General features: G+C 35.5%; 1 protein-coding gene across 2 annotated transcripts in view; it reads right to left on the bottom strand.

The window, feature by feature from the left end:
- Positions 1-15,315: 15,315 nt before the first annotated feature.
- The window catches only part of LOC127841375 (coiled-coil domain-containing protein 91-like), a 37,588-nt gene continuing 26,057 nt past the window's right edge, over positions 15,316-26,846 (bottom strand). For both annotated transcript variants that reach the window (XM_052370185.1, XM_052370192.1), the window contains exons 9-13: positions 22,889-22,957; positions 21,617-21,703; positions 17,440-17,529; positions 16,489-16,602; positions 15,316-16,084 (exon numbers count right to left, since the gene is read on the bottom strand). In XM_052370185.1, coding sequence (XP_052226145.1) covers positions 15,929-16,084; positions 16,489-16,602; positions 17,440-17,529; positions 21,617-21,703; positions 22,889-22,957 — 516 coding nt within the window. In that variant the 3' untranslated portion in view covers positions 15,316-15,928. The remainder of the gene's footprint in view (positions 16,085-16,488; positions 16,603-17,439; positions 17,530-21,616; positions 21,704-22,888; positions 22,958-26,846) is intronic.

Below are 26,846 nucleotides of genomic sequence, written 5' to 3'. Positions count from 1 at the left end.
ATCGTTCAAAGCATGGCACTTCCGAATCATGTTATCTTAAGATTCTGAATAAGTCGAGGAAGAGTCAGAACGATACGGATTTTCAATACTGGGCCCGCTGACTCCGCATTTTGAACATGCCCTTGAAGCGTTCGATTTACACAGATCGTAGTCACAGCTATTGTTAACAACATGGCGGACATTTTAGAAAAAGACGCGAACAATAACAATGACTACTTCTATCAAGTTTATTACAGTTTCTTTTACAGTTTCTAGTCATACTATGATACCAGTGTTTTCTGATTATTGAGTTTAATAAAGTTTGTAAAACTTGTTATTCTGCTGTTTTCTTCACAGATACATATTCTGTAAAATATCGCGGTACGTACCGCGATACAGTGTTGCCGTACAACGATATACCGCGGTACGCTCACGGCGTATCGTGACAGCCCTAGTTTTCATTTTGCAGATTTGTATATTCTAAGTCCACATTTAACTAGGTATGGATTGGAGGCCTTATTTTAAATTGGTGCCAGTTCCCCAATAGTTGTGCAAATATTATTTTTGCAGTATATTAAGACGTTTTGCATTCCCCTAATGTACCTCTTTTAGTGATTTTTACGGGTTAGTAAAAATAACGGTGAGCCGTCGGAACTGAAAAGAGGCACCGGAACAGGGCAACATAGTGCGATGTCAACATCAATAAATCTGAGAAAAAATACTTTGAACTTCATGTAAATCTTTTGTGATAATTTAGGAAAGTAATTGGTCGACATATCCCAGCATAAACATTTTTTATCATTGAATGTTTTGATACAATTTGACCTGTCGATGTCAAAATCCCGTCGGAACAGGGCAACGAACTGTACCTGAACTGTACCTGACTGTAAATTGTAATAAGCAATGACCAAGTGCATATTAAAGTTCCAGAACATTCGTCAAGACACGTGCTCTTCATTTGGCTTAAAATCTTGCATGACACAAGCATAAAATAGTATATTTTCTTATAATTAAAATATAACGGTGTAAATTAGCCTCAGCGAAATAGGAATATCCTGGTGTCACCAGTTTTCGCCGATGTAAGAAACAAACTGTCTTTTTACAATAACGAATACACACAATTTGAAAACTTAAATAACTGTGAGGGAAATTGACCACTTACCAACTCAGATTAATTGTTTTTGTCGAGTTATTTCATGGCTTCAAAAAAGTAAACACGTCCATTTACAGGTCACTATATATAAATGACAGTGTTAGTGACGTCACCTATTTTCGCCGGTTGCACATAAACTGGTTTATAAGGGTCGTTCAACAAGTTATGTAAGAGTAAGCAAAGGTTAGTATTAGATACTAACTGTCAACATAATATGTTTGTATTTTATGTACAATTAATAAACTGTTTTCGAAATTAACGGTTAATATAATATGTTTGTATTTAATTTACAATTTTAAAACTGTTTATTCCTCTTTGCTTGCACATTTTGGGCACAGAAACTGATCACCCCTCCTCAATACTTGTACAGGTGTGCAAAATTTTAAATGAACCCAGCTGTCACAAACATCACACTGTGCCCATTTGACCAAAGTCAGACTTATGCAATATTTTAGTTCTGCAGGTGTGAACAGTTTACACACGCTGCACTTTTCAGAGTCGTCGACATCGTCCTCAGAGGTGGCAGCTTCATGATGAATTTCATCCAAGACATTTGAAGGGTTCATGGATGAGGTACCAGGTTTATTAATTGGGTTTGCAGATGTTGTTGGTGATATATTTTTTACTTCCACCGATGATGATTTTACAGACTTTGTTTGTTTATTTCTATTTAAATGTTCTTTAACCTTATTGTACACAACATCTTCAGTAATTGCTTTACCTGCAACAACTTTACTAAGAGTTTTTCTTATTTTTGCAGGGCGTACATTATCAATAATTGGCGCGCATCGTTTTTCGAAAAAATCAACAGATGTTCCATGAGACTCTTGCACTAATTGTGTTTGGGTGGTCTTTGCAAAAGCAAGAGATGGTGCAATAGCAATATCACTTATGACATTGGCATTGAATGGGTGTATTCCACATCGACGGAAAGCAGACTGAATGTTCACGGGTGTAAGCGTGGCTGTGTACACCTTACATGCAATACAACATACATCATTTTTGGTGACAACATAACCCCCAGTAACTCTAATATGGTGATGGCATGCCGCATTCCATGCATTTTCAAACGGACCGAAACACGAGACGTCCATGGGTTGAAGTATGTGGCTACAATGGGGCGGAAGAACAAATAGAATTATATGATTTGATTTTGCCCATTCTATTAAATACAATATCAGGATGGGGTTGTTAGCATCACGTGTTGGAAGCAAGGGTTCAAGATGGTATTTTATGTAATGAGAAAATATGTCGGTATTGGACCAGCCGGAGTCAGACACTGTCCCATACGTTCCTGGTGTTGATCCTTCTAGTAGGGATGCATGCATTCGGGCACCAGGAAATATGAAATATGGCGGAATTTGTTGCCCTGAAGCGTTACCTCCACCAATAAGGGTCACCGTCTGGGACTTACCAGCTGTCACCGCCTGTGCTTTGTAGGCCTTGCCTGTAACAATTTTAGGTGGTTTGTGATTTGTACTAAGACCTTTTTCGTCAATATTGTAGATTCTTGATGGCTTGTCTGTCAAATGATATTTGGTTAATATATTGTTTAATTCTTTAAAATAGTTTTCAATTGTGGTCTTAGTGGCACTTCTGGCCCTTGCTATTTCAAGTGATTGAGGTTTTTTTACCTTTAACTCCGGCCATCTTCCCAAAAACCCATACAACCATTTCAAACTTAATCTTTCACCCTGTTTTTTGATTCCCAAATGAATGGCAAAATTAGAGGCTAGGTTAATTGTTTCTTGACGAGAATAACCCATGCCAATTTCTGCCATAGTTTTAATATGCTCACAGAGCAATGTTTCCTGCATGATATCAAAGGAAGGGGAAGGGCCAGATTTCACTGTGTCTATGTCAATTTTTCCACGAACTCTGTCTTTTAAAGTGTTTATCGGAATACCGAACTTTTTAGCAACCCTCTCAACAGGAAGCCCTTGTTCAATACACATATTGAACGCATGTGTAAGGTCATCATGTGAATAACTGGCCTTGTAGCTGCCTCTTTCCGAAGGAGGGGTCTGAAAATAAGACTTGGTAAATCATGAAGTGTGATAAGGAGATATAGCACGCATTTTTCACGGGCTTTTCATATGCTGTCAAATATTTGACATATCGCGCCAATGTGACGTCATACTGTGTCTGCTGCACATTTTACAAGTAAGATAATGAACAAAGTCACTCGTTTAAAATAAATAATATAGGAAGTACCAGGAACGAAAAAGGGCATTAAGAAAATTTGCCTTTTGTTGCAGGTTAGTTTTCATCTGTTTATTTCTTACCTTTCGGATGTCCATTTTAAAAAGAAATCACGGTGTATTCATCCGTGACAATGTTGTTTATTCTAGGACTAGGTCAACTGAGAAATCTCGCGTGACGATATATAGGTTATATTGCACCAAATGTTATCGGCGAAAATAGGAGAACGGCGAAAATAGGTGACGTGACGATACATCATCGCATATCATGAGTAGTATTTCCAACAACATCACGGGCTAACGCTAAAAAAATTAAAGTATTATATAATAAGTTAAACACGATATAAAGCAAACATGTAACGTTTGTATTAACTGCACAAATAAACTTACAATACTTGTTTCAGCACCGAAACTCGCCGTCGCAGACGTCCAGTTTTCACGCTCTCGTCCTGTTCAGTGCACCTCTTAACTGCACGTGTCGGAAAGGACACTCGCGCATGCGCTATGAGACTTCATTGATTGAGGTTACAGTACACTAAATAACCGTTTCATGAAGGGAAGGGCTTTACTCTCTAACAAGAAATATCTTTAAAAAAGATATACGGCGTTGATTGTGGTCGATGTTTATGAACGATCAAAAGTTATATCTATGAGATAAAAAGTAGCGGATGCCTTTTTTCTGCGCAGTTCTTAGGTACATCACAAGCTAATCAATTACGGGGTGTTGCGCCAGATTTCTTGGCTAATTTTGCTTTATGTGATATTATTACTCAGATATCTATATTTACAGAATAGACGAGTTAACGCGTGACGTCACACGCACCTGCAAAGTTTAGACTCCGCCCACTGGTTGGCAAAAGAGGTGCAATTTATATAAGCGCATATAGAGAAGGTTGACGAAATCTTCGTTTTTAATGATAATCATGCACAATATCAAATATAATTTTACTAATTATGTCTAAATAAAACATTAGCATGCAAGGAAATGCATCTTTGGAACGATTTTATTGTTGTTATTATTATTTGTTTTTACTGACAACGAACTCGGGAGTGGAACACAATCTAAGAGCTCGGTATGTGGTTAAACAAAAATCTCTCTACTTGGCACTTCATCGCAACCTTTTATAGTTAAAAACTTCTCAGAAATTGAAATTCTTTCAGAATGAATTAAATTTAATGAACGAAAACAAATAAGGATAAAAACAAACAACGAATAGGTCAATTGTATGTACGCGACATAGGGTAACTGGTTTAAACCTTTATGTGTCTGGAAAAACTTACCTTCTTACACATTCAATAAATTCTTTTATTTAATGTAATTGTTTTATTTAATTGTTCACACTAATTTTGGCACTCTTTGTTGCAGCATTTATATCCCGGTGTATGATTGCACCTTTGTTATCACAAACCGATTATCTTGTTATGATCGGATACTGTCCAGACAATTACAAAGAAAACATGGTGTCATAAACCCAGGGACCTACACTTGGACCCCTGCATAAACCACATGTTGCAGTCGAGTGTCTGGTCAGTAAACATAAGTCACGATACGTCTATGTCATCTCTTGGCATATTGAGCAATCATTTAATATAAAGAAGTGAAACTCCAGCTGCTGCAGCAGTATTGAATTTTCATTAAAAACAATTCTTAAGAAATAATATAAAACACAATACCGCCACCAGCCTCTGAAGGCTGAAAATATATAACAACATCGAAGATATGTACGGGGATACTAGCTACTGCATCCACGCAGCACACACCAAACTGTTGTAAGCCACATTTTAAAGCTAAAAATACTGATAAGTTAATTTTTTAATGAAATATTTTAACATTTTAACAAAAATGAAGACATTTGTCGGAAATGTATTAACTGGACCGAGTGTATATATTTATTAGCCAGTTAAACTTAATAATACATTGTTTAATAACTATACATTTAACTATTGTGCAATTTTACTGCTATGCAATTAAGGTATTTAACGGGTACCGGCAAAAGTTAACTCCGCTATTATGTGTAAAGATTGTACATTACTGCAGGGTCCGAAACACGATCATGAACATAAGCAGTCACAAAAGGGGCCGTTAGATAAATTAAATATATGCATTTATCATAAAATGCTATATTTTTATCACTCCTTATTACTAATAGAGATTTCAATATACATGCAAAGACAGTTACATTTGCGTAATTAATATGCAGGGTTTTCCCGTTTGTATGGTAAATTGAATTTATATTCATTCAATGTAAACGAAACGTAAATTCATTCAATGTAAAAGAAAATTACCCCAATATTTAAAAATAGTACTGTATTCCGCTTTTTAGGGCTTTTTTTATAATTGATTAAATGCACCTCTGACTCTATTGATCGCTGATGAAATAAAACACTATCCACACCACTTAAAATTATAATACAATTAAAATATGTTTTATTAGTGTTTAAATATAATTTATTCAAGTCTTATTATCAGAAAGAATACGGCTAATTTATTGTTTTGTTTTGTGGAATTGTCAGTATTAAGTCTTCCGATCACGTTTACTCTATGCTAATAACTACTTCGTATTTTTATGAAGAGGAAATTTTATTTGTGAATATACATTTATTTGGTACTAAATATGCTATATTTGCACTTTTTTTTAAAGAGTTTTAATGTTTATTTCGTTTTTATTATCAATTTATTGACTAAACAAAAGCCCTTTATACATGTTTTACGTTACTGTAACCAGTGTTTTTGCCAACCAGTCAGTGCGCATGCGCGGAAAATCCCGAATGTAAACAATAACAATTAACTCGTCTATAGAAAAACACAAGAAACATGAAAATAAACGAGTGCATATAGGTCAGCCGGCAATACTCGAATCTTATTTAATTGCACAATTATAGTATAGTGAATTATTGTGCTCATGCTTAATAAACTGGTCTAAATGGATAAATATTTCTAATTAATTTTATCAAAATTGGTCCTTATCATGCAAATATTAAAAACATATTAAAAATCGATAATTGACATACCACAATAATATCGCCGAATATCTTTATTTAGTATCTTTCTGATCAAAACAGACTTCAAGTGCACAAAGTTCACGAGACGGCGTTTATATAAAGATTTCTGCAACTGACCGCAAACTGACCTTGATACCTTGCGGATTGGAATGCAATGCATTAAAGTTAGGTAACAATTCTGCTGCTGAAACGACGGCTTGTTTACGCCAACTGTACACGACCAAGGCAACAGCTGTGCCTAAAATATTGATATATCGACAAACCGACTAAACAAACTATTTACTCCATCAGACAAAAATAGCATAGATTCCAATTTTTTCCTTCAATGAAATATCACAACCCCTTCTGCGAACTCCGGCGATGAACTGTTTATAAACTCTGACTTTCACACACTGGCCGCGAATTGACCCGAAACCTCGCGGGTTGAAATGCAATGCAAGTAAGTACTAAATATGAGAATATAGCCTTTAGTATAAACGCTTTTGCGCTGGTAATTCTCTGAAAATAAAAGGTGAACACACAAACTGTATTTATGTCGATACTTGATTGTAAAACTGTTCTATCTATTGAGCCTTTTCATTAGAGATAAAATTGTTTCATGCAGTAAAACAGTGTTACAAAGACGCGGATATGTTTCCAATGTGCTGGTGTTATACTCAAATCAGCCAATGGAATAAATGAAGTGTATTCATTCGTACCTAGCCGCGGGAAATTTTATTTGAATATTATTGGACACTTACAAAGGTCAAGTCAGGGTGAAAAGCTGGCTTAATACAGCTTACGCCGAAAAAATACCATAGTTTACAGGAAGGCATGTTTTACACTTTTATCTAGTATTCGGGTGTTATCTTTCGGAGATAATGGTAGGGCATGAAAAGGTGTTCACTACTGAATCCCTGAAATATGATAAAAATTTCATGATACAAAAAAGCCAACTGGTCAAAAATCAAATCGGAGTAAAATGAATTTCATTCTAAGTTCAGAGAATGTAAACACACAGACCCAAACTCAGCCTGGACTGACTTTAAGACTGAATTTCATAGACTCTGTGACTTGTACATACCAACGAAAATGACCAAACATAGACAAAATCTCCCTTGGGTTACCATGGACATACTTAGACAAATACGTAAACGGGACAAAATGTATGCTAGACTCAAAAAGAAAAATGAGCCCCCTCAGTCAAATCCCCACTATAAGACCCTAAAGGCGATCATCCAACGAAAAATACGTAACTCATACTGGTCGTACTTAGAGTCTGTTATCTTCTCAGGAGATTCCCAACCAGGTCAAAACAATTTTTTTTACAGCTTTGTAAAGCATAACAAATCTGAAAACTGTGGAGTAGCACCCCTTAAGTCTGAAGGTCAAACTTTTACTAATTCGAAGAACATGGCAAACATTCTCAACAAACAGTTTAAGTCTGTCTTCTCACGACCACAACCAATGCAGCCTAAAGCAAATGTGCAAAAGTGTACTAAACCCACCCTCTCACAGTATGCCCCCTATTAAAATAACGGTTGACGGCGTTGACAAACTCCTGGCAGGACTAAACCCCAATAAAGCTCAAGGTCCAGATCAAATTTCACCAAGGGCCCTCAAAGAACTCCACAGTGAAATAGCCCCCATCCTCACTCACATATTCAGGTTATCGTTAGAAACAGGTATTGTGCCCGATGATTGGAAGAACGCAACCATAGCTCCAGTATACAAAAAGGGTCATAAATCTGACGCCAGCAACTACAGACCAATATCCCTCACTTGCATCTCTTCCAAACTTATGGAGCATATCATTGTCTCAAATATGATGACTTTCTTTGATAATCATGATATCCTCAGACCCTTCCAACATGGTTTCCGGTCTAAACGTAGTTGCGAAACTCAGCTGCTGAGTTTTTTTCCAAGAAGTCCTTGACAGCCTCGACAGTGGACAACAGACTGACGTCATTGTGATGGATTTTTCAAAGGCCTTCGACAAAGTCGACCATCACAAGTTAATACACAAGTTAAATAACATGGGGGTTGACTGCAATGTTTCCTCATGGATTAGGTCATTCCTGAGCAACCGTAGCCAAAGGGTTGCGGTTGAAGGTCAAATCTCCGACAATTTGCCCGTGTTATCCGGTGTCCCCCAGGGTTCTGTTGTCGGACCCTGTCTGTTTCTGGTATACATTAATGACCTGCCAGAAACCGTAAAAGTAAAACAAGGTTATTTGCGGATGACACAATAGTTTACCTAACAATTAATGGACAGACAGACGCAAACCGACTACAAGAGGACTTACTGAGACTTGAAGGCTGGGAGCGGGATTGGGCTATGGAGTTCAACCCAGATAAGTGTGAGGTACTTACGATCACACGAAAAAACAACCCCACTATCTTCAATCACACCCTACATGATAAAATCCTAAAATCCGCCGATACTGCGAAGTACCTTGGAGTAACCATCTCAAAAGACCTAAACTGGACACATCACATAAACAACAAAACCTCCAAGGCAAAAAATTCCCTAAGATTAATTCAGAGAAACATCAAAACTCAAAATAAGAAAATCAAAACCACAGCCTACTTCACATATGTTAGACCCCAACTAGAATACTGCTCTGTAATTTGGCATCCTTGGCAGAAAAGTCTAACTTACAACATCGGAAGTGTCCAAAGAGCTGCGGCTAGATATGTTTGTAGCAACTATAGCTTCCAGAGTAGCGTTACTCATATGCTAAATGAGCTTGGTTGGCCCACCCTAGAAAGCCGCAGACTCCAAACCTCCCTCATCCTTCTCTATAAAATTCAGTACCACCTTGTTTACGTTGACCATGACCACCTCACCCCTACCCGAAACTTGAACTTCCTGATCCCCCATTCCCGTACACAGTACCACCTAAACTCCTTTTTCCCGAGAACCCTAAGACTTTGGAATAGTCTCCCATACCAGGTCAAGTCCAGTCCCATCCTAGATATCTTCAAAGATAGGCTGGTGACAGTTACAGTTTAGCCACCCTACTATGTTTTTAATCTTGCACACTTTTATCTTTGAACTTTTAACTGTTAATCTGCACTAATAACAGTTTTCTTGACAGCGCCTCCCAATCATAGTCAGAATTGATTGTTCGGGAGTAACAAGTAGAAGAACTTGAAGACTATAGTAAACCATCGCACTGAAAAAGGTTAAACTCCACGAAGAAACGGCCGAAAAAAAAAGTTGCAAAAACAGTCGATTTTGATTTGTGTCAAGTTCTTTCTTGCATTGTACATGACATATCTTTTTTATTGCATAAATCGATTCCGCTTAGAATGGCCTTTAAGAAAAGGTATGGTTATCGGGGTCTCTATGTGCAAAATGTTGCATTTATTTTGGCCTAAAGTTGTCGCTTTCACATTGAATTATATAGGGAAACTATTTAGTGTATTCTGACCTTGGACGTTCGCCATATAGTTACCTTTCTAAATACCGGATCATTCCGTGTCAAACCCAAGACCTATAGATAACTATAGGTCTTTGGTCAAACTAACCCCAAAAATATTCTAGACACACGTGAATGTATATTTGCTATTTCCAATACACATATCACAGTACACATGTTACATATGTCATTTTATATATCACATACTTTTATCTACAATATTTTGGAATGCATTTTTGCCGGAAACCGTAATTACTTTAAGATTCAAAACTACTGGGGCAGCAATTTTGTCTGAGTCGCATGCACGATTGATATTGGGCCGCATTATCATCAATAAACCGGTTAACTACGTGTCCGGACGCATTAGACAGAAATATTCGGACAAGTGATTTAACTCTTACTTAAACACAAAGTGGGTAACACAGTTATGAGTTGTACCAACGGATGATTTTCCATAATATATCAAAAACATGATTTGAAAAAAAACGCGGCAAACAATTGTATTGATTCTTTTCGCGAAGAACCTTGCCAAAATACTGTTAAAATATTGTTCTATAATAACAACTTATATTTTTGCTTACTCTATACATTCTTCAAACTATTTTATTCAAATCAACAGGCACCTATGTTACTGTTGTATTCTTGAATAATACATGCGTCGAGTAGTAGTAGATCTAGTAGAAGTAGTAGTAGTAGTAGTAGTTGTAGTAGACCGACCTTGAAAGATGACCTTGACCGTTCACCACTGAAAATGTGCAGCTCTTTGAGATACAAATGCATGCCAAATATCAAGTTGCTATCATCAATATTGCAAAAGTTATGGCCAATGTTAAATTTCGGATAGACAGAAGGACAGACAGACAGACAGTTCAAATATTATATGCCACCCTACCGGGGGCATAAAAATTAAAATTCCGAAGGGCACAGGGGTTTAATGGTATAGGTGCAGAGTTTTGTAAAAACACTGCTTATGTTGTATGTCCAGTATTTACTCGCTTTTCAATGACATTCTAAGTACAGGAGTATTTCCTGACATGTTGGACGAAAGCATTATTGTTCCCTTACACAAAAACAGTTCTAAAATGGAACTGAAAAAATACAGAGGTATTTCATTGATAAATGTTAAGTATAAAATATTTTTAATTATTGTAAATTCACAACTGTGTACTTGGTCCGAAAAATTTGGTAAAATAGACGAGTCATAATCAGGTTTTCGTAAAGGTTATTCTACAATGGATAACATATACGTCTTACAAAGCATAGTTCAAAAATATATAACTAAACCAGGAGGGAGGTTTTATGTCTTATAGGTTGATTTTAAAAAGGCCTATGATGGGATGTTTCACCATTAACTATTTGATATAATGCATAAATACGCTTAAAGGGAAAACTATGGAACACCATTACTGACTTCATATGACTGTTGTCGTTGTTTACAGTACATTTATCATTATTTTCAGTGGAATATTATATACATTATGCTTTGTGCAATTTTCTTTACGTTCAGTATATTCGTCATTGTATGCAGTAGTTAAATCATTATGCGAAGTAGGAACAACATTATGTTCTGTCCAAACTTCTTGACATTCTGTACATTCAACATTATGTGTAGTAGTTTTATCACCATATATGCGCTGTGCAAACGTCTTTACGTTCGGTACATTCGTCATTACGTGCAGCAGTAACATCATTGTGTGCAGTAGTAACAACATTACGTGCTGTGCAATCATTATGTGCAGCAGTTACATCATTAAAAGCAGTAGTAACAACATTACGTGCTGTGCAAACTTCTTTCCGTTCGGTACATTCGTCATTATGTGTAGTAGTTTTATCATTATGCGCTGTGCAAACATCTTTACATTCGGTACATTCGTCATTACGTGCAGCAGTTACATCATTGTGTGCAGTAGTAACAACATTACCTGCTGTGCAAACTTCTTTCCGTTCGGTACATTCGTCATGACTCATTATGTGTGGTATTTTTATCATTATGCACTGTGCAATTGTCTTTACGTTCGGTACATTCCTGACGAATGTACCGAACGGAAAGAAGTTTGCACAGCACATAATGTTGTTACTAATGTCATTATGTGTAGTAGTGTTATTATTATGCGTTGTGCAAATGTCTTTACGTTCGGTACATTCGTGACGAATGTACCGAACGGAAAGAAGTTTGCCCAGCACGTTACTATCACAATCATTTTAAATTAATTTATACATGAATTATCCCTTTAACTACGTGACCGAGGCCATCAGGGAATTTTCATTACTGAAGATATTCCACAACTTTCATTACTGAAGATATTCCAAAACTAGAGCTTTATCACAGACATGACGTATACCCCACATGCTGCATTGACACAGAATATTTTGCATGCTGTCTTCACAAAACAAGAGAAGCTAATTTATGGCGATTTTTAAGAATTAATATGCCATTATCATTTATGGCCATTTTGACCTTTGAACTCAAAGTGTGACCTTGACCTAAGAGATATCGATGTAATTCTTGTGCATGACACACCGTCCAATGATTGTGAACAAATGTACTGAGTAATTTTAAAATCTCACAATGAATGACATATTTATGGCCTGGACAAGCTCATTTATGGCCATTTTTGACTTTTAAACTGCAAGTTTGACCTTGACCTTAGAGTTATTGACGTAATTCTTTCGCATGACACACCGTCCAATGATTTTGAACTCATGTACAGAGTAATTTTAAAATCTCACAATGAATGACATAGTTATGGCCCAGACAAGATCATTTATGGCCATTTTTTACCTTTGAACACAAAGTGTGACCTTGACTTTGCAGGTATCGACGTTATTCTTTCGCATTACACACCGTCAAATTTTGGTGAACAAATGTGCCAAATGATTTTAAAATCTCACAATGAACGACAAAGTTATGGCCTGGACAAGCTCATTTATGGCCATTTGTGAACTTTGAACTCAAAGACTTAGTGTGACCTTGACCTTGGAGATATCGACGTAATTCTTTCACACGACACACCGTCCAATGATGGTGAACAAATGTGCCAAATGATTTTTCAAATCTCACAATGAACGACAAAGTTATGGCCCTGACAAGCTCATTTATGGACATTTTTTACTTTTGAAGTCAAAGTGCGACCTTGACCTTGGAGATATCGATGTAATTCTTCGCGAAACACACTTTCCAATGAGGGTAAACAAAGGTGCCAAATGATTTTAAAATCTCACAATGAACGACATATTTATGGCTCGGACAAGCTCATTTATGGCCATTTTTGACCTTTGAACTCAGTGTGACCTTGACCTTGGAGATATATCGACGTAATTCTTTCGCGCGACACACCATCAATTGATGGTGAACAACTGTGCCAAATGATTTTAAAATCTCACAATGAACAACATAGTTATGGCCCGACAAGCTCATTTATGGCCTTTTTTTACCTTTGAACTCAAAGTGTGATCTTGACCTTGGAGATATTGACATAATTATTTTGCATGACACACCGTCCAATGATGGTGAACAAATGTGCCAAATGATTTTAAAGTCTCGCAATATATGACAAAGTTATGGCCCGGACAAGCAGTTGACCTTTGAATTCCAAGTGTGACCTTGACCTTGGAGATATTGACGTACTTCTTTTGCACGACACAACATCCTGTGATGGTGAACAAATGTACCAAGTCATTTTAAAATCTAACGATAAATAACATAGTTATGGTCAACACAAACTTTCGGTTTAAAACGCACTAAGTGACCCAGTGACCTAATTTTTGACCCGGCATGACCCATATTCAAACTTGATCTAGACATCATCTAGATACAACTTCTGACCAAGTTTAGTGAAGATCCGATGAAATTTTCAGAACAGACTGACAAAGTAATGGTAATAGGGGTATAAAAACAGTAATAGTACTAGTGGATGTTGTAACGAGTTGCTCTGAAACCACTATTGAACAACAGTGTAAATTGAATAGTATTTTTGATTTTTGCCAAATAAGTGGCATGACTGTAAATGAAAAGAAAACCGAAATAATTGTATTCAGAAATGGTGGCCCTTTGTGATCAAATGAAAATTGGTTCTATAATGGAAATCGTGAAAATATTACATCAGTGTACAAATTTATGGACTTATTGTTTATTCCTAAATTAAGTTGGTCCAAGGCTAAAGCTAAGTTGGCAATGCAAGCAAAAAAATTAATTATTGCGATAAAAAGCTACCAGGGCTATTTTGGAAAATTCGACCTTCTAGAGTATTTCAAACTTTTTGACTCAATGGTAAAGCCAATCCTTACATACGGGGCAGTAATTTGGGGACATACCTTTTCTGAAAACAAAGATCAAATTCAGACTCAATTTTCTTGGTCTAAATAGGTCAACAAACAATTGTATGGCTCTAGGCGTAGTTGGAAGATTAGAATTATGTGTTGACTATCATTTCAATAAATACTGGTGCAAACTTATTCACATGATATTGCATAGATACCCCAAAAACTGTTATAATATGTTGAAACACCAGAATGAAATCGGAAGGACCAATTGGGCTACTTCTGTTAATTATATGTTATTTAATTACAGTTTTGGTTACAACTGGGTTTTAGGATGTTCGTAATGTTGATGTATTTTTACAACTTTTATAAGATCGCCCTTTTTGTTGTAACAAGCAAAAATGGTTAGAAAGTTTTTTCAACTCGTCTAGATGTAAAACATATAGAATGTATAAATCATTGCTTGAACCAGAAAATCATATTTCGCTTAAAATAGCATTCTACTTTAGAAAAGTACGTGCAAAGTTTAGATGTTCCAACCACAAGTTTCTTATTGAAACTGGAAGACATGTTGGTTTAGCACATGATTTTAGATATTGTACACATTGTCTACATGTAGAAAACACTTATGTCATTGAAAACAAATTTCACGTTTTTGTTTCATTGTTCTAAATTTTACGAAAAACGTAACATGCACCTTTTTTCTTGGTATAGTGGAAACAGAAAAAAAATCCATTTTATTAAACTGATAAAAAACTAAACAAAAAACCATCGGAGACGGGTGATGCCCCCAAAGTTTATTTTGGTCACAATATTGCTATATATATTCAGATAAAAGGAAACGTCTTGAGGGGCATAACTTTGGACAAAATAATACGATGGATGGTTTAGCAACTTAAAAATTTCAAAGGGCCATAACTCTCTAAATAAATCATCTAACCAGAACCCACAAATAACATGCGCATCTCCTCAAGGTAGTTAAGCTTCCAATAAAACTTCATTGAATTCCAGTCAGTAGTTTGGGGGACAAGAATTGCACTATATGTTCATGTACAGTTTATAGAAAATTTCAAAGGGCCATAACTTTGTGAAAAATGATCCGACCATAACCGGCTGATAATATGCACATCTCCTGTTGGTAGTGAAGCTTCCCATAAAGTTTCATTAAAATTCCGGTCATTAATTGCTGAGAAATAGCCCGGACAAAAATATTGTGCACGGACGGACGGACACACAGACAGACAAAGCGGCCACTATATGCTCCCCCCAGAAATTTTGGGGGAGCATAAAACTGATCTAAAATTGAAGAAACTAGCATTTTTCATATATTTCTTAATGCACAAAGCACAAACATAACACTATTCACAACTCATGTATGTATAATGTGACATGTCTGTATATTGTATTTTTGGCCAGTGACCTTTTATAATTACAAAATATATTGTCTTGTCTTTTTTTGAAATAAAAAACATTTATATTTAAATATGCACAGACAAAAAACGAACAAGACACAGCATGTGAGATGTTTCTTTTAAGCTGTATAATATTGTCATCAAATCAGATGACATTGGAACAGTATAATCTGATACACACTGATAAATATCGCATTGGTTGACATTTCGAGTTTTGATGGATTCTTATACAAAACAAGCACTAACTGTAATAAAGTCTACATGTAACGCAGCAATGCAATTAAACATTAACAGCGTATTATCTTATATGCACTTAGGAACTGATTGAGTTCAGTATACCCATTGAGCACCAAGTACACCGTACACAAGTCGATATGAGTACATGTATACATGCATTAGTTCTTGGTTTTGCTTATGTTTAAGCTTTAAAATCCAGCAGGATCAATAGTATAACACAATTGCTCACACAAAATACAAAAAGTGATTATTTCATAAAACTATGTACACAGTTTAATCTCAGGACGATGGTTCATTATTTGCACAACCATGTTTATCAGCTTCACTGTTGTCCACATCATGTGACGTATCTATTAGCAACGCCAGCTGGTGTCGCGCACTCTCCAGGAACACATCGAGGCTGGCCAGTTGTCGCCTCTGCATGGCCCGGTCATCCTGGAACAAGAACATGACAGGAATTAGGGTCTATGACTTTAAAGCAGATGCAATGGTGCATTTGATAATCAACTTATCATGGCAAATTAAAAGAAGCTGTCAAAAAAATAAATTCAATGCAACATGATCAGGCAATTGTTATATTTGGAATTATACATTAAGATTTCTGTTTTATATACTGGATAATTCCTTAAGTCAAGATTAAAAACTATGCAGCAGAGATGCATCATATAAAAGTGCTATTATTTTGAATGCTTAATTTCAAGGCAGATGATGATATTCAACACTGAAAAATGTGTATGACATTTTCAATTTATCATGACTGTGGTAAAGATAAAGGACCACAAAAACACTCCAGGGTTTTCAAATCAAACACATGCTACCCAGATAACTGCTTTCCTAACCTGTCTATGTTGTTGAAGGGACCTTATCAGATCGTCTCTTGCTGCCCTGGTGACCTCTTGCACGGCCTCCCGACCTCTTGACCTCTCCTCAATCAGTGATACGCCATGCTCCTCCTGCCACACCAACCAATACACAGATATTGAGGGTGTCTTGTTACTTATTATTACAAAATGCCATTTCATGCAAAGATTTAAGTCAGAAGCATGTGCATTGTCGTATTTAATCAGAAAAATACTATAAAAGGATCAATATAACCCACATGTTGTAATAGACAATACGAAGATTGTGAGTACCAGTTTTTGTGCCAGTTTTTAAATAAACAAAGTAACTTTCCAAGACATAATTTATATACTTCAATCAAAGGGATATAATTCCCTCTAATTCAACTGAACTTTTAACAAGCACTGAATAAGTGAGAATTCCAGTAGCTTCTGTGAGCTTAATAAGTAAGAATGCCTGTAGCTTCTGTGAGCTAATTAAGTGAGCATGTCTGTAGCTTCTTGAGCTTAATAAGTAAGAATGCCTGTAGCTACTGTGACCTTAATACGTGAGAATGCATGTAGCTTCTGTGAACTTAATAAGTGAGAATGCCTGAAGCTTCTGTGAGATTAATGAGTGAGAATTCCTGTAGCTTCTGTGACCCTCATAAGTGAGAATGCCTGTAGCTTTTGTGACCTCAGTAAGTGAGAATGCCTGTAGATTCTGTGAGCTTAATAAGTGAGAATGCCTGAAGCTTCTGTGAGCTTAATAAGCCAGAATACCTGTAGCTTCTGTGAGCTTAAGTATTTCTATATTCTATTCAACCAATTTCAATCTGTTTTTATAGGTTAGTCGGTAAAATGTACACAATAAATATGTTCATTTTTTCTGCAATTCTGTTTAGAATAGGTTTTGAAGAATAAGGCTTTTAACCGAACCCTATTTCAAACATGATAGTGTAGTTTTGCTACCTTGTACTTGTTTTGTTGTTCTTGTAGTGCTAGCTCTAATGCCTTCTTATGTTCCTGAGCAAGCTCCGCCATCTTGGCTGAAAACTTCACCTGAACAGACAACCGTTAAACACTCAACATCCTTAGAATGTGACACAACAGTCATATACCAGTGAGTAACTGAATAATATTCAAGATATCGGAATGATTTAATACATAGTCGATCAAATATTTTGAATATGATACAAAGGCATTAAAAGTCATTAATTATTGGTGAAGCTAATGCATATTCTAAGTAAGTTTTTATTTTATGCTTTGTGCATCTAATTACATTTCTTACACTTACAAAATAATATAATAATATAATGCAATAATTAACATAAACAAGAGATGTGTTTGTAAGAAACAGAATGCCCCCTACTGCGCCACTTTGAAGCCATATATTTTACCTTTGACCTTGAAGGATTACCTTGACCTTTCACCACTAAAATGTGCAGCTCCATGAGATACACATGCATGCCAAATATTTAATTGCTATCTTCAATAATGCAAAAGTTATGGGCCATGTTAAAGTTTTCAAATGAAACTGAAAAACTGAAACTGGTTTATTTGCTAAAACGCCTATTTCTACATTTTAACATATTCAATGGCGTTGTACATGATCTGTATAAATAAAAATATATAAATGAAAAAAAAAACATAATTAAATTCAACAAATTAAAATATAAGAATTATATAAAACTAAAATTTTCACATCACATCTTAAAACCAATTAAGATATTAAATTATAATAAAAATACAGATAAATATTAATCTTCTAGTAAACTGTCACAAATGTCACTATTTTTAAAGTTCATTGACTTGCTAAAACAATGAGAAATAGTCTGTAAAGAAGTGCGTTTTCAGATTTCTTTTAAAAAGAAAAGACAGACTGATGGACAGACTGAAAGTTTAATAACTATATACCACCCTTTGGGGGCATAAAAACAACAACATGAGGGTCTTAAAGCCCAAGGTCACCTGAGACCTTGGAACCAAACTGAAGAATGGCAAATACGACAACATGAATGCATCAAAATTTTGACCAAATTATTTGAATAAACTTTGAAGACGGAAAGAAGCTTAATGCATAATCCCTCTGGGATTAATCGTTGGCGAGGAGGTTTAAAAATATTAATCTCATAACTCTTGGGATTTTAGAAAAGAGGGTTTTTATTTGTAAAATCTATTTTCAGCTTTGGTGACCTACATTGCAACACACAACAGACCCAAAGATCATTCCAGTGAAGAGTCATTAAAATCTGTCAAGGGGTTTAGGAAAAGTTGTCGTTTGACATGAAGTTCAAACCTTCCACTCATTCAACTCATGAACAAAACCGAAATCTTAAAAGCTCCCCAAGAGCATTATGTGCTTTGGTGAGCTGAAAATGTGCTGTACACATTTGTATTTGCAGCTCTGAGCATGTTTAGGCAGTAATACTATAAAAAGTAATCAAGGATGCGTTTAAACACCAACTTATTGTTATTGACAAGGATGAAGATAGGACATATAATTTGATATAAGTTCTTTTAAGCTCTTATAAGTAAATAAGTTCCTTATTTACGATGAATTTCATTGTCTACTAAGAATGTAAGTATTTTGTTAAGATTGAAAGGTGTTGGTAAATTAAAGTTCACATCAATCTCCAAATGTATTTAAATTCAAAGATATTATCCAACCCAATATAAAAGAAACTATAAAATTTGAAAAACTTCGTGAATTTTTTTATATTGTACAAGCAAAAAATCAATAAACATAACAACTATCAAAACAAGACCTGTGTTTGTGAAACACAATGCTCCCTACAGTGCTTTTAAACTTACACTTTATTTGCAAGTCATGTTGTTAGACTCTCATATCAGAAATCAGCTCAATATCTAAAAGCATTGCGTACAAGGCCCATTACTTCACCAAACATAAATGTACTAGAATGAAACTCACACTTTATCTGTAAGTTATGTTGGTAACCTCACATACAAAAAAACTGATAAATATCTCAAAGTGTTGCGTAGAATAAACCTACAGAAAACGATTATTACAGAGAACAATTTGAAGTCAAAGGCCCATAACTTTGCCCAAAATCAACGGACCAGAACAAAACTTAGACTTCATCTCTAAGTCATGTACTTAGACTCACTCACCAAATATCAGGTCAATACCTAAAAGCATTTTGGCAAAAATGTCCAAACAAGAACCCCTAAAAGACCCAAAGTTGCTCACCTGAGATAACAAGATATTATTGGGACAAACCTTCTGACCAAGTTTCATGAAGATTGGAAAATAAATGTGGCCTCTAGAGTGTAAACAAGGTTTTACTATAGCCATTATCATATAAAGTAAAATGCCACGCCCCTGGCAGCCATGTTTTTCAACCAACCGGCATCATTTTTTAACTCTTCCAAGATATTATCAGGATGAATCTCCTGACCAAGTTTCATGAAGATCGGACAGTAAATGTGGCCTCAACAGTGTTAACAAGATTTTACTGTAGCCATATAAGGAAAAATGCCCCGCCCCTTGGAAGCCATGTTTTTCAAGCAAACATAATTATTTTTGAACTCATCGAAAATATCATTGAGACCAATCTTCTGACCAAATTTCATGAAGATTGGACAATAAATGTGGCCTCTAGGTTTTACTAAAGCCATATATAGCCATATAAGGAAAAATGCCCCGCCCCATGGCGGCCATGTTTTTCGACCAACCGGCATCATTTTTGAACTTGTCCAAGATATTATTGAGATGAATCTTCTGACCAAGTTTCATAAAGATCAGACAATAAATGTGGCCTCTAGAGTGTTAACAAGATTTTACTACAGCCACAGATAGCCATATAAGGAAAAATGCCCCGCCCCTTGGCAGCCATGTTTTTTAAGCAAATGCATTTTCAAACTCATCCAAGATATCATTGAGACCAATCTTTTAACCAAATTTCATGAAGATTGGACGATAAATGTGGCCTCTAGAGTGTTCACAAGGTTTTACTATAGCCATATATAGCCATATAAGGAAAAATGCCCCGCCCCTTGGCAGCCATGTTTTTCAAGCAAAGGTAACCATTTTGGAACTCATCCAAGATATCATACAGACCAATCTTCTGACTAAATATCATGAAGATTGGACAATAATTGTGGGCTCTAGAGTGTTAACAAGGTTTTACTATAGCCATAAGGAAAACTGCCCCGCCCCCTGGCGGCCATGTTTTTTAACTGATCTTGACCATTTTTGAACTCGTCCAAGATATCAATGAAACCAATGTTTTGACCAAGTTTCATGATGCTTGGGCAAAAATTGTGACCTCTAGAGTGTTCACAAGGTTTTACTATAGCCATATAAGGAATACTGCCCAGCCCCCTGGCGGCCATGTTTTTCAACGGACCGGAACCATTTTTGAACTCAACCAACATATATAATTTAGACAAACATTTTGACAAAGTAACATGAAGATTGGGCATCAAATGTGACTTCTACAGTGTTCAAAAGGTTTTTCTTTTTTTTTACCTAGTGACCTAGTTTTTGACCCAGCACGGCCCAGTTTCGAACTAAGTCGAAGTATCAATGGGACAAATGTTCTGACTAAATTTCATGAAGATCAGACAATAAATGTGGCCTCTAGAGTGTTCACAAGGCAAAATGTTGACGACGCACGATCAACGACGCACAACGGACAAAAGGCAATCACAAAAGCTCACCATGAGCACCTTGTGCTCAAGTGAGCTAATAATCAAATGCAAGAAAGAAAGACAGACAGCCATTAGACAGACTGATGGACAATCCAACTGCTATATATTCCACTTTACCTGGGCCATAAAAACAAAACGCAGTTGTCCTACACCGACATATTGGCTGTATACACTGATATATAACATATCTATTATTCTCTTATGTCATTTATATTGTTAATTTGAATTGTAAATCTGTAAATTGTAAAATTTGCAATCCATTGGTATAAGTATGCATATTTTTTGTTATTTTTTGCATATGTTTTGTTTGATGCTCTTTGTGTCAACTATTTATTGTACAAGTTCACAATAACAAAAAGAACTATGAAAATTTTAAAAATTAATGAAAAATGTATAGTCTTAAATTATAGCATTGCATATTGAATTAGCACCAGTAATATTGGTTATTAAATTAATCTTTATTGATTCCACCTACTTGTTCCTGTTCAAGACACTTGTCAGATCTCTCCCGCTCTGCTTTCACAACCTCCGTCAGTTTCTGTTCTGCTTTCAATTGCTCAACCTTGATAGAAACAGCATGTTGTAGGTTATCTCCAAATGTTGCACATTACAGGAAATCGGAATATCAAATGCTAAGATATGTCACTAAATAGAATCTGAAAATTTTTGTCATTCAGTGTCAAATTAACAATAAAATTAGAGCAATAGGTGAATGCATACACATGTGTATAACCATTTGACTACTATCTTCAATGGTAAGCAAATATTATTATAGTTGACCTCATACTCTAAACAAATAAGATGACTGCATTGCTTTATTGTTAAATTATGCATAAAATTCAAGATATGATGTCTTATCATAATACTCTTTTATTAGGTATAGTAATTTTTGCCTTATTTTTTGCCATACTTAAAAAATCTCTGATTTTCCCCTGAAGGTATTTTCTCTGATTTCTAGACTCAGGGGTCAGCCTGTTGAACGTTTACTACAGGAACTTATAATGAACATTATAAAGAAGAAAACACACATCTATAATGCAGCCTGTATTTGAATTGGCCTACAGGGTGAATTGACTTAGCATTTTAAATGTCTATGTGGGGGGTCTTCACATGCCTACGTGCATTTTTATCACCGCTATTTCTGGACCGTGTTTTGGGTTTGAATGCAGCTGACCAGAAGGGGCATTAATATGCTTACTGAGAAGGCTCAAGACATTTTGACTGTCGTATGAAATCTTTAATAATGTTATATCATCTGCATTGTGAATAATTTGTATCTAAAGGGATATTTTTGTTGTTTACCTCATACATGTGAGCATAAATTAAAGGGCATATAATTGATGATTACAAGTCTTTATGCAGGCATATGTCGTTATTAATTAGAAACAAAAGATGTGTTTGTCAGAAACACAATGCCACCTTATGCGCTGCTTTGAAGCCATATATTTGACCTTTGACCTTGAATGATGACCTTGACCTTTCATCACTCAAAATGTGCAGCTCTACGAGATACACATGCATGCCAAACATCCAGTTGCTATCTGAAGCGACATAGAAGTTATGAGCATTTTCCAAAACCTAAATGCAAAACCTAAATGCAAAGAGTGACTGAAAGACAGACAGACGGACGGTCCGATCACTATATGCCCTCCTTTGGGGGCATAAAAAGAAATGTAGGCTTATAACTGGACTGACTGCGTACTCCACAAGATTCATCAATAGCACCAAACCTATTTTCAATTGTTACCTTTACTACTTCTTGAATGCTGTGTTCAAACTTCACTTTCTCTTCAGCTAGTAATTTATGCATCTCCTCCTGCAAAACAAAATAATGACGAAATGATACAACAGAGCATACCCATTTATAGATAGGTGACCACCAAGGGATCATCTTTGCCAAGTTTGATCTTATTTGACCCAGTGGTCTAAGAAATGTTGTTTACAATTGTCAATGTTCAAACACCTTTCTTAAGTGCAATTAAGCTACATATGTGACATACTAGAAATATTTTTGCTACATGTAAAAGGATTTTCCACGAAAATGTCCTTCGAACTTTTATTAAAATTGGCAATGTGATGATGTGGTCAAAGCAGAGATGTCACACAAGTTATTAATGATCAGAAAAGGGACCAATGCTATGGAAGGGAAAGACCGCCAATATTATTCATCACCAGAAATGTTGCACGTGTTGAGTATTCAGCTTATATGCTCCATGTTCCAATTATAGATTATACATATACATATAAAATAATATCCGTTCAAATAAGCAATGTTCGATATTTTATGTTTCAATTTTCAACAATGTTAATTTTTAAGGTGAATACATGTACATCTCAAATGTTCATCTTGTTCATTGTCCAATTAAAACTGTTCAATAAATAAAAACTTAAATGTTCAAAATGTAAAATATACATATACTTTTATTTTTAAATCGCATACACAACGCATAAAACTTACAAATGTGCAACAGTAACTTTAACGAACTGCCAATATCCTTTGTAAGAATGTAAACATGTCTAGATTGGTCAAAGCGTATCTTTACACAATGCGATATTACAAGTTTACATCTGCACAGTTGACAGTTGTAAAGTCGGCTTAACAACAATCTATATGCGGTGCATAATATTGGCGGTCTTTCCCTTCATATAATTGGTGGACGGGTCAAAATAATTATTTTTCGACTTAGCCAGGAACCAATGCCTCGCTTATGGGCCAGGAACCATTGTAAACAATGATTCTTCTGATACAAAGGTGTTGGTCGCATGATTAAGTCATTTTTTCACTATCAATATCTAAAAAAAAACATTTTTCATCATTTTACCAAACATTTTTTTCTGATTTTACTGTATGTTTATACATATATATATATATGGTAGGTATCTCTTGACACAGGAAAATCACCTACATCAACATTTTTAACCCAGTAAATGCCTAGATCATTGTAAATCATCCAATGTTGCGTACGCGGCCAACTGTCTTCGCTGTTGCAGGTACTTGTATGTGGGAGAGACAGGCAGAACTCTGTACCAGCGACATTTGTTGAATCTGTCGCGTATTCGCACACAGCACACTGACCCGGTAGGTGAACATTTTCTATACAGACAGACACTCCATGGGAGATTACCAAATAATGGGACTCAAACATGAGGCCCCAAAGGGCCCTGGGTCGCTCACCTGAGAGACTTAGATGGAAAGAAACAAAGATTAAAACTCTTCAGCAAATATTTCAAATTATTAGTATGACAAGACTGACTTTAAAAATAAGGTGTTCCAAAGTATTCACAATAGGCCTATATAGAAAATTACCCCACCCACCCTGGCAGCCATGTTTTTAATACCCAGATTTTTTTTAAATATATAAATAAGGAAAATGCTTCTTACAAACATATAGAGAAAACTGCCCCATCCCCTGATCACAACCATTTTCAAACTCATCCGACATATCAATTAAAACAATGTTTTGACCAAGTTTCATGATGATTGGCCAAAAAATGTGACTTTAAAGAATGTTCACAGGCTTTTTCAGTATATAAATATAAGGAAAATGACCCCCCCCCCTGGCGGTCATGTTACTAGATGGATCAAAACCATTTTTGAACTCAACCGTCGTATCCAGGAAACAAGGGTTGTCAACGTTGTTTTGTGAAAAGAAAAGGTTTGCTGTTTCAGAAGATATATACATATATGCGTTATCAGTAGTTTTGTGTGTTTATTTTTTTTTAAATAGGCATTTGTTACCCGTTGTGACAAAGCTTAAATTATTTTGGATAAAAGTAATATGAGGACAGTAATTTAATAATGAGCATCAGCAAAAGAAAATGGAAGTACATTTTTCAACAATTTGTTGTCCAAATTTTTGATCATGACATAAGCATCTCAGCATCTTATAGGGGATGACTGTTTACAATCTGTTTAGCAAGAACACTTTTAGATACTGAAAACAACCGTATTTGTTCAAGAGATTGTGCTTTTATAAAATAGTTTTTGCATAATTAAATAAAATATGTTGAATTGTTTTCATATATCAAAGTCTGTTATAAAAAAGTAAATGAGTATGAGAATATGTACAGCTACTAGAAATTCAATATTGATCTTCTTTTATAGTACAAAACATCACTTGATCTTTCTTATAGTTATAAATGTGTGCAAATATAGAAGTAAACACACACAAGACATTTGAAAACGTATCATATTAAAACAACTTTCAAACTATTTGTAATTTAAAATCTGTAGCATAAATATATTATTTTTGCAAAAACAAATGCAAATCAACTTTTCTTCAAACAGTTGTTTGTGCTTCTTAAAAGATGTGATAAGTTGTTGTGTTTTTACTACCAAATTGTTCACATTTTTTACAAAGTGTTTTTAAACAACTGGAACAATTTTAGGACTCACCTTGCATTGATATTTCCAATTGAAACAACAATAAAACCTGCGAAAATCACAAATCTTTCATAATCACACACAAACTACTGACTAACTGAAAATTGTAGGGGTAAAACATTTCAAGTTGTAATGTCTTATGTATCTTATGAATGGTTTCCATCTGACATCAACACAAAGGTCTTTGATGAAAGTGAGCAGTTAATTGGGGTCAATTTCCAGGAGTGTTACACAATTACCACCCGGCAACAATGCAAGCACAGGTATAAATGAGTTTTATAGAGAGTAGCCTAGGATAAGTGAATGAAAAGTCAAATAAGATTCATATGTAACACTTCTTGTTGTTTTATTGGTTTTACCACTATGTTAAATTTCTGCAAAGATATAGATAACACTCAAAAGTAATGGCAATAATTAATTTGAGTAATGCAATAATTATAATTAGGTATTTGGGTTTGACATTAATGTTTCTGAATCCATTACCAGCATCATCATCATCATCATCATCATCATCATCATCATCATCATCATCATCATCATCATCATCATCATCATCATCATCATCATCATTGTGCACCAACATCCGCATTACAACTAGAGTGTTAACATGGTTTTAATATAGTCATATTATGAAAACTGCCGCTACCCTGGCACCATGTTTTTCAACAAACCGTAACCATTTTTGAACTCAGCCAAGCTATCAATACAACAAAACTTTGGACCAAGTTCCACTAAGATTGGGCTATAAATGTTACTTCTAGAGTGTTAACAAGGTTTCACTATAGCCATATAAGCAAAGCTGCCCCGCCCCCTGGCAGCCATATTTTTCAACAGACCGAAACCATTTTCAAACTCAGCCTAGCTATCATAAAAACAAATGTTCAGACCAAGTTTCATGGGGATTGGACTATAAATGTGACTCCTAGAGTGTTAACAAGGTTTAACTAGCCATATATGCAAAACTGCCCTGCCCCTTGGCGGCCATGTTTTTTTACTGACTAACCATTTTCAAACTCAACCGTCGTATCCAGGAAATAAATGTTCTGACCAAATTTCATAAAGATTGGACCAAAAATGTGACTTCAAGAGTGTTCACATGTTTTCTTCACTATATACATATCGAGAAAACTGCCCCGCCCCTGGCGGCCATGTTTTTTCACCAATCTGGACCATTTTGGAACTCTTCCGATATATCAATAAAACTAATGTTTTGAACAAGTTTCATGATGATTAGACAAAAATTGTGACTTCTAGAGTGTTCACAAGGTTTCTCAATAGCCATATAAGGAATACTGCCCCACCCCCTTGCAGCCATGTTTTT

Source organism: Dreissena polymorpha, chromosome 1 (assembly GCF_020536995.1).
Source record: "Dreissena polymorpha isolate Duluth1 chromosome 1, UMN_Dpol_1.0, whole genome shotgun sequence".
Classification (NCBI taxonomy): domain Eukaryota; kingdom Metazoa; phylum Mollusca; class Bivalvia; order Myida; family Dreissenidae; genus Dreissena; species Dreissena polymorpha.
The sequence above is the reverse complement of the archived record's forward strand: the minus strand, read 5'-3'. Positions and strand labels throughout refer to the sequence as shown.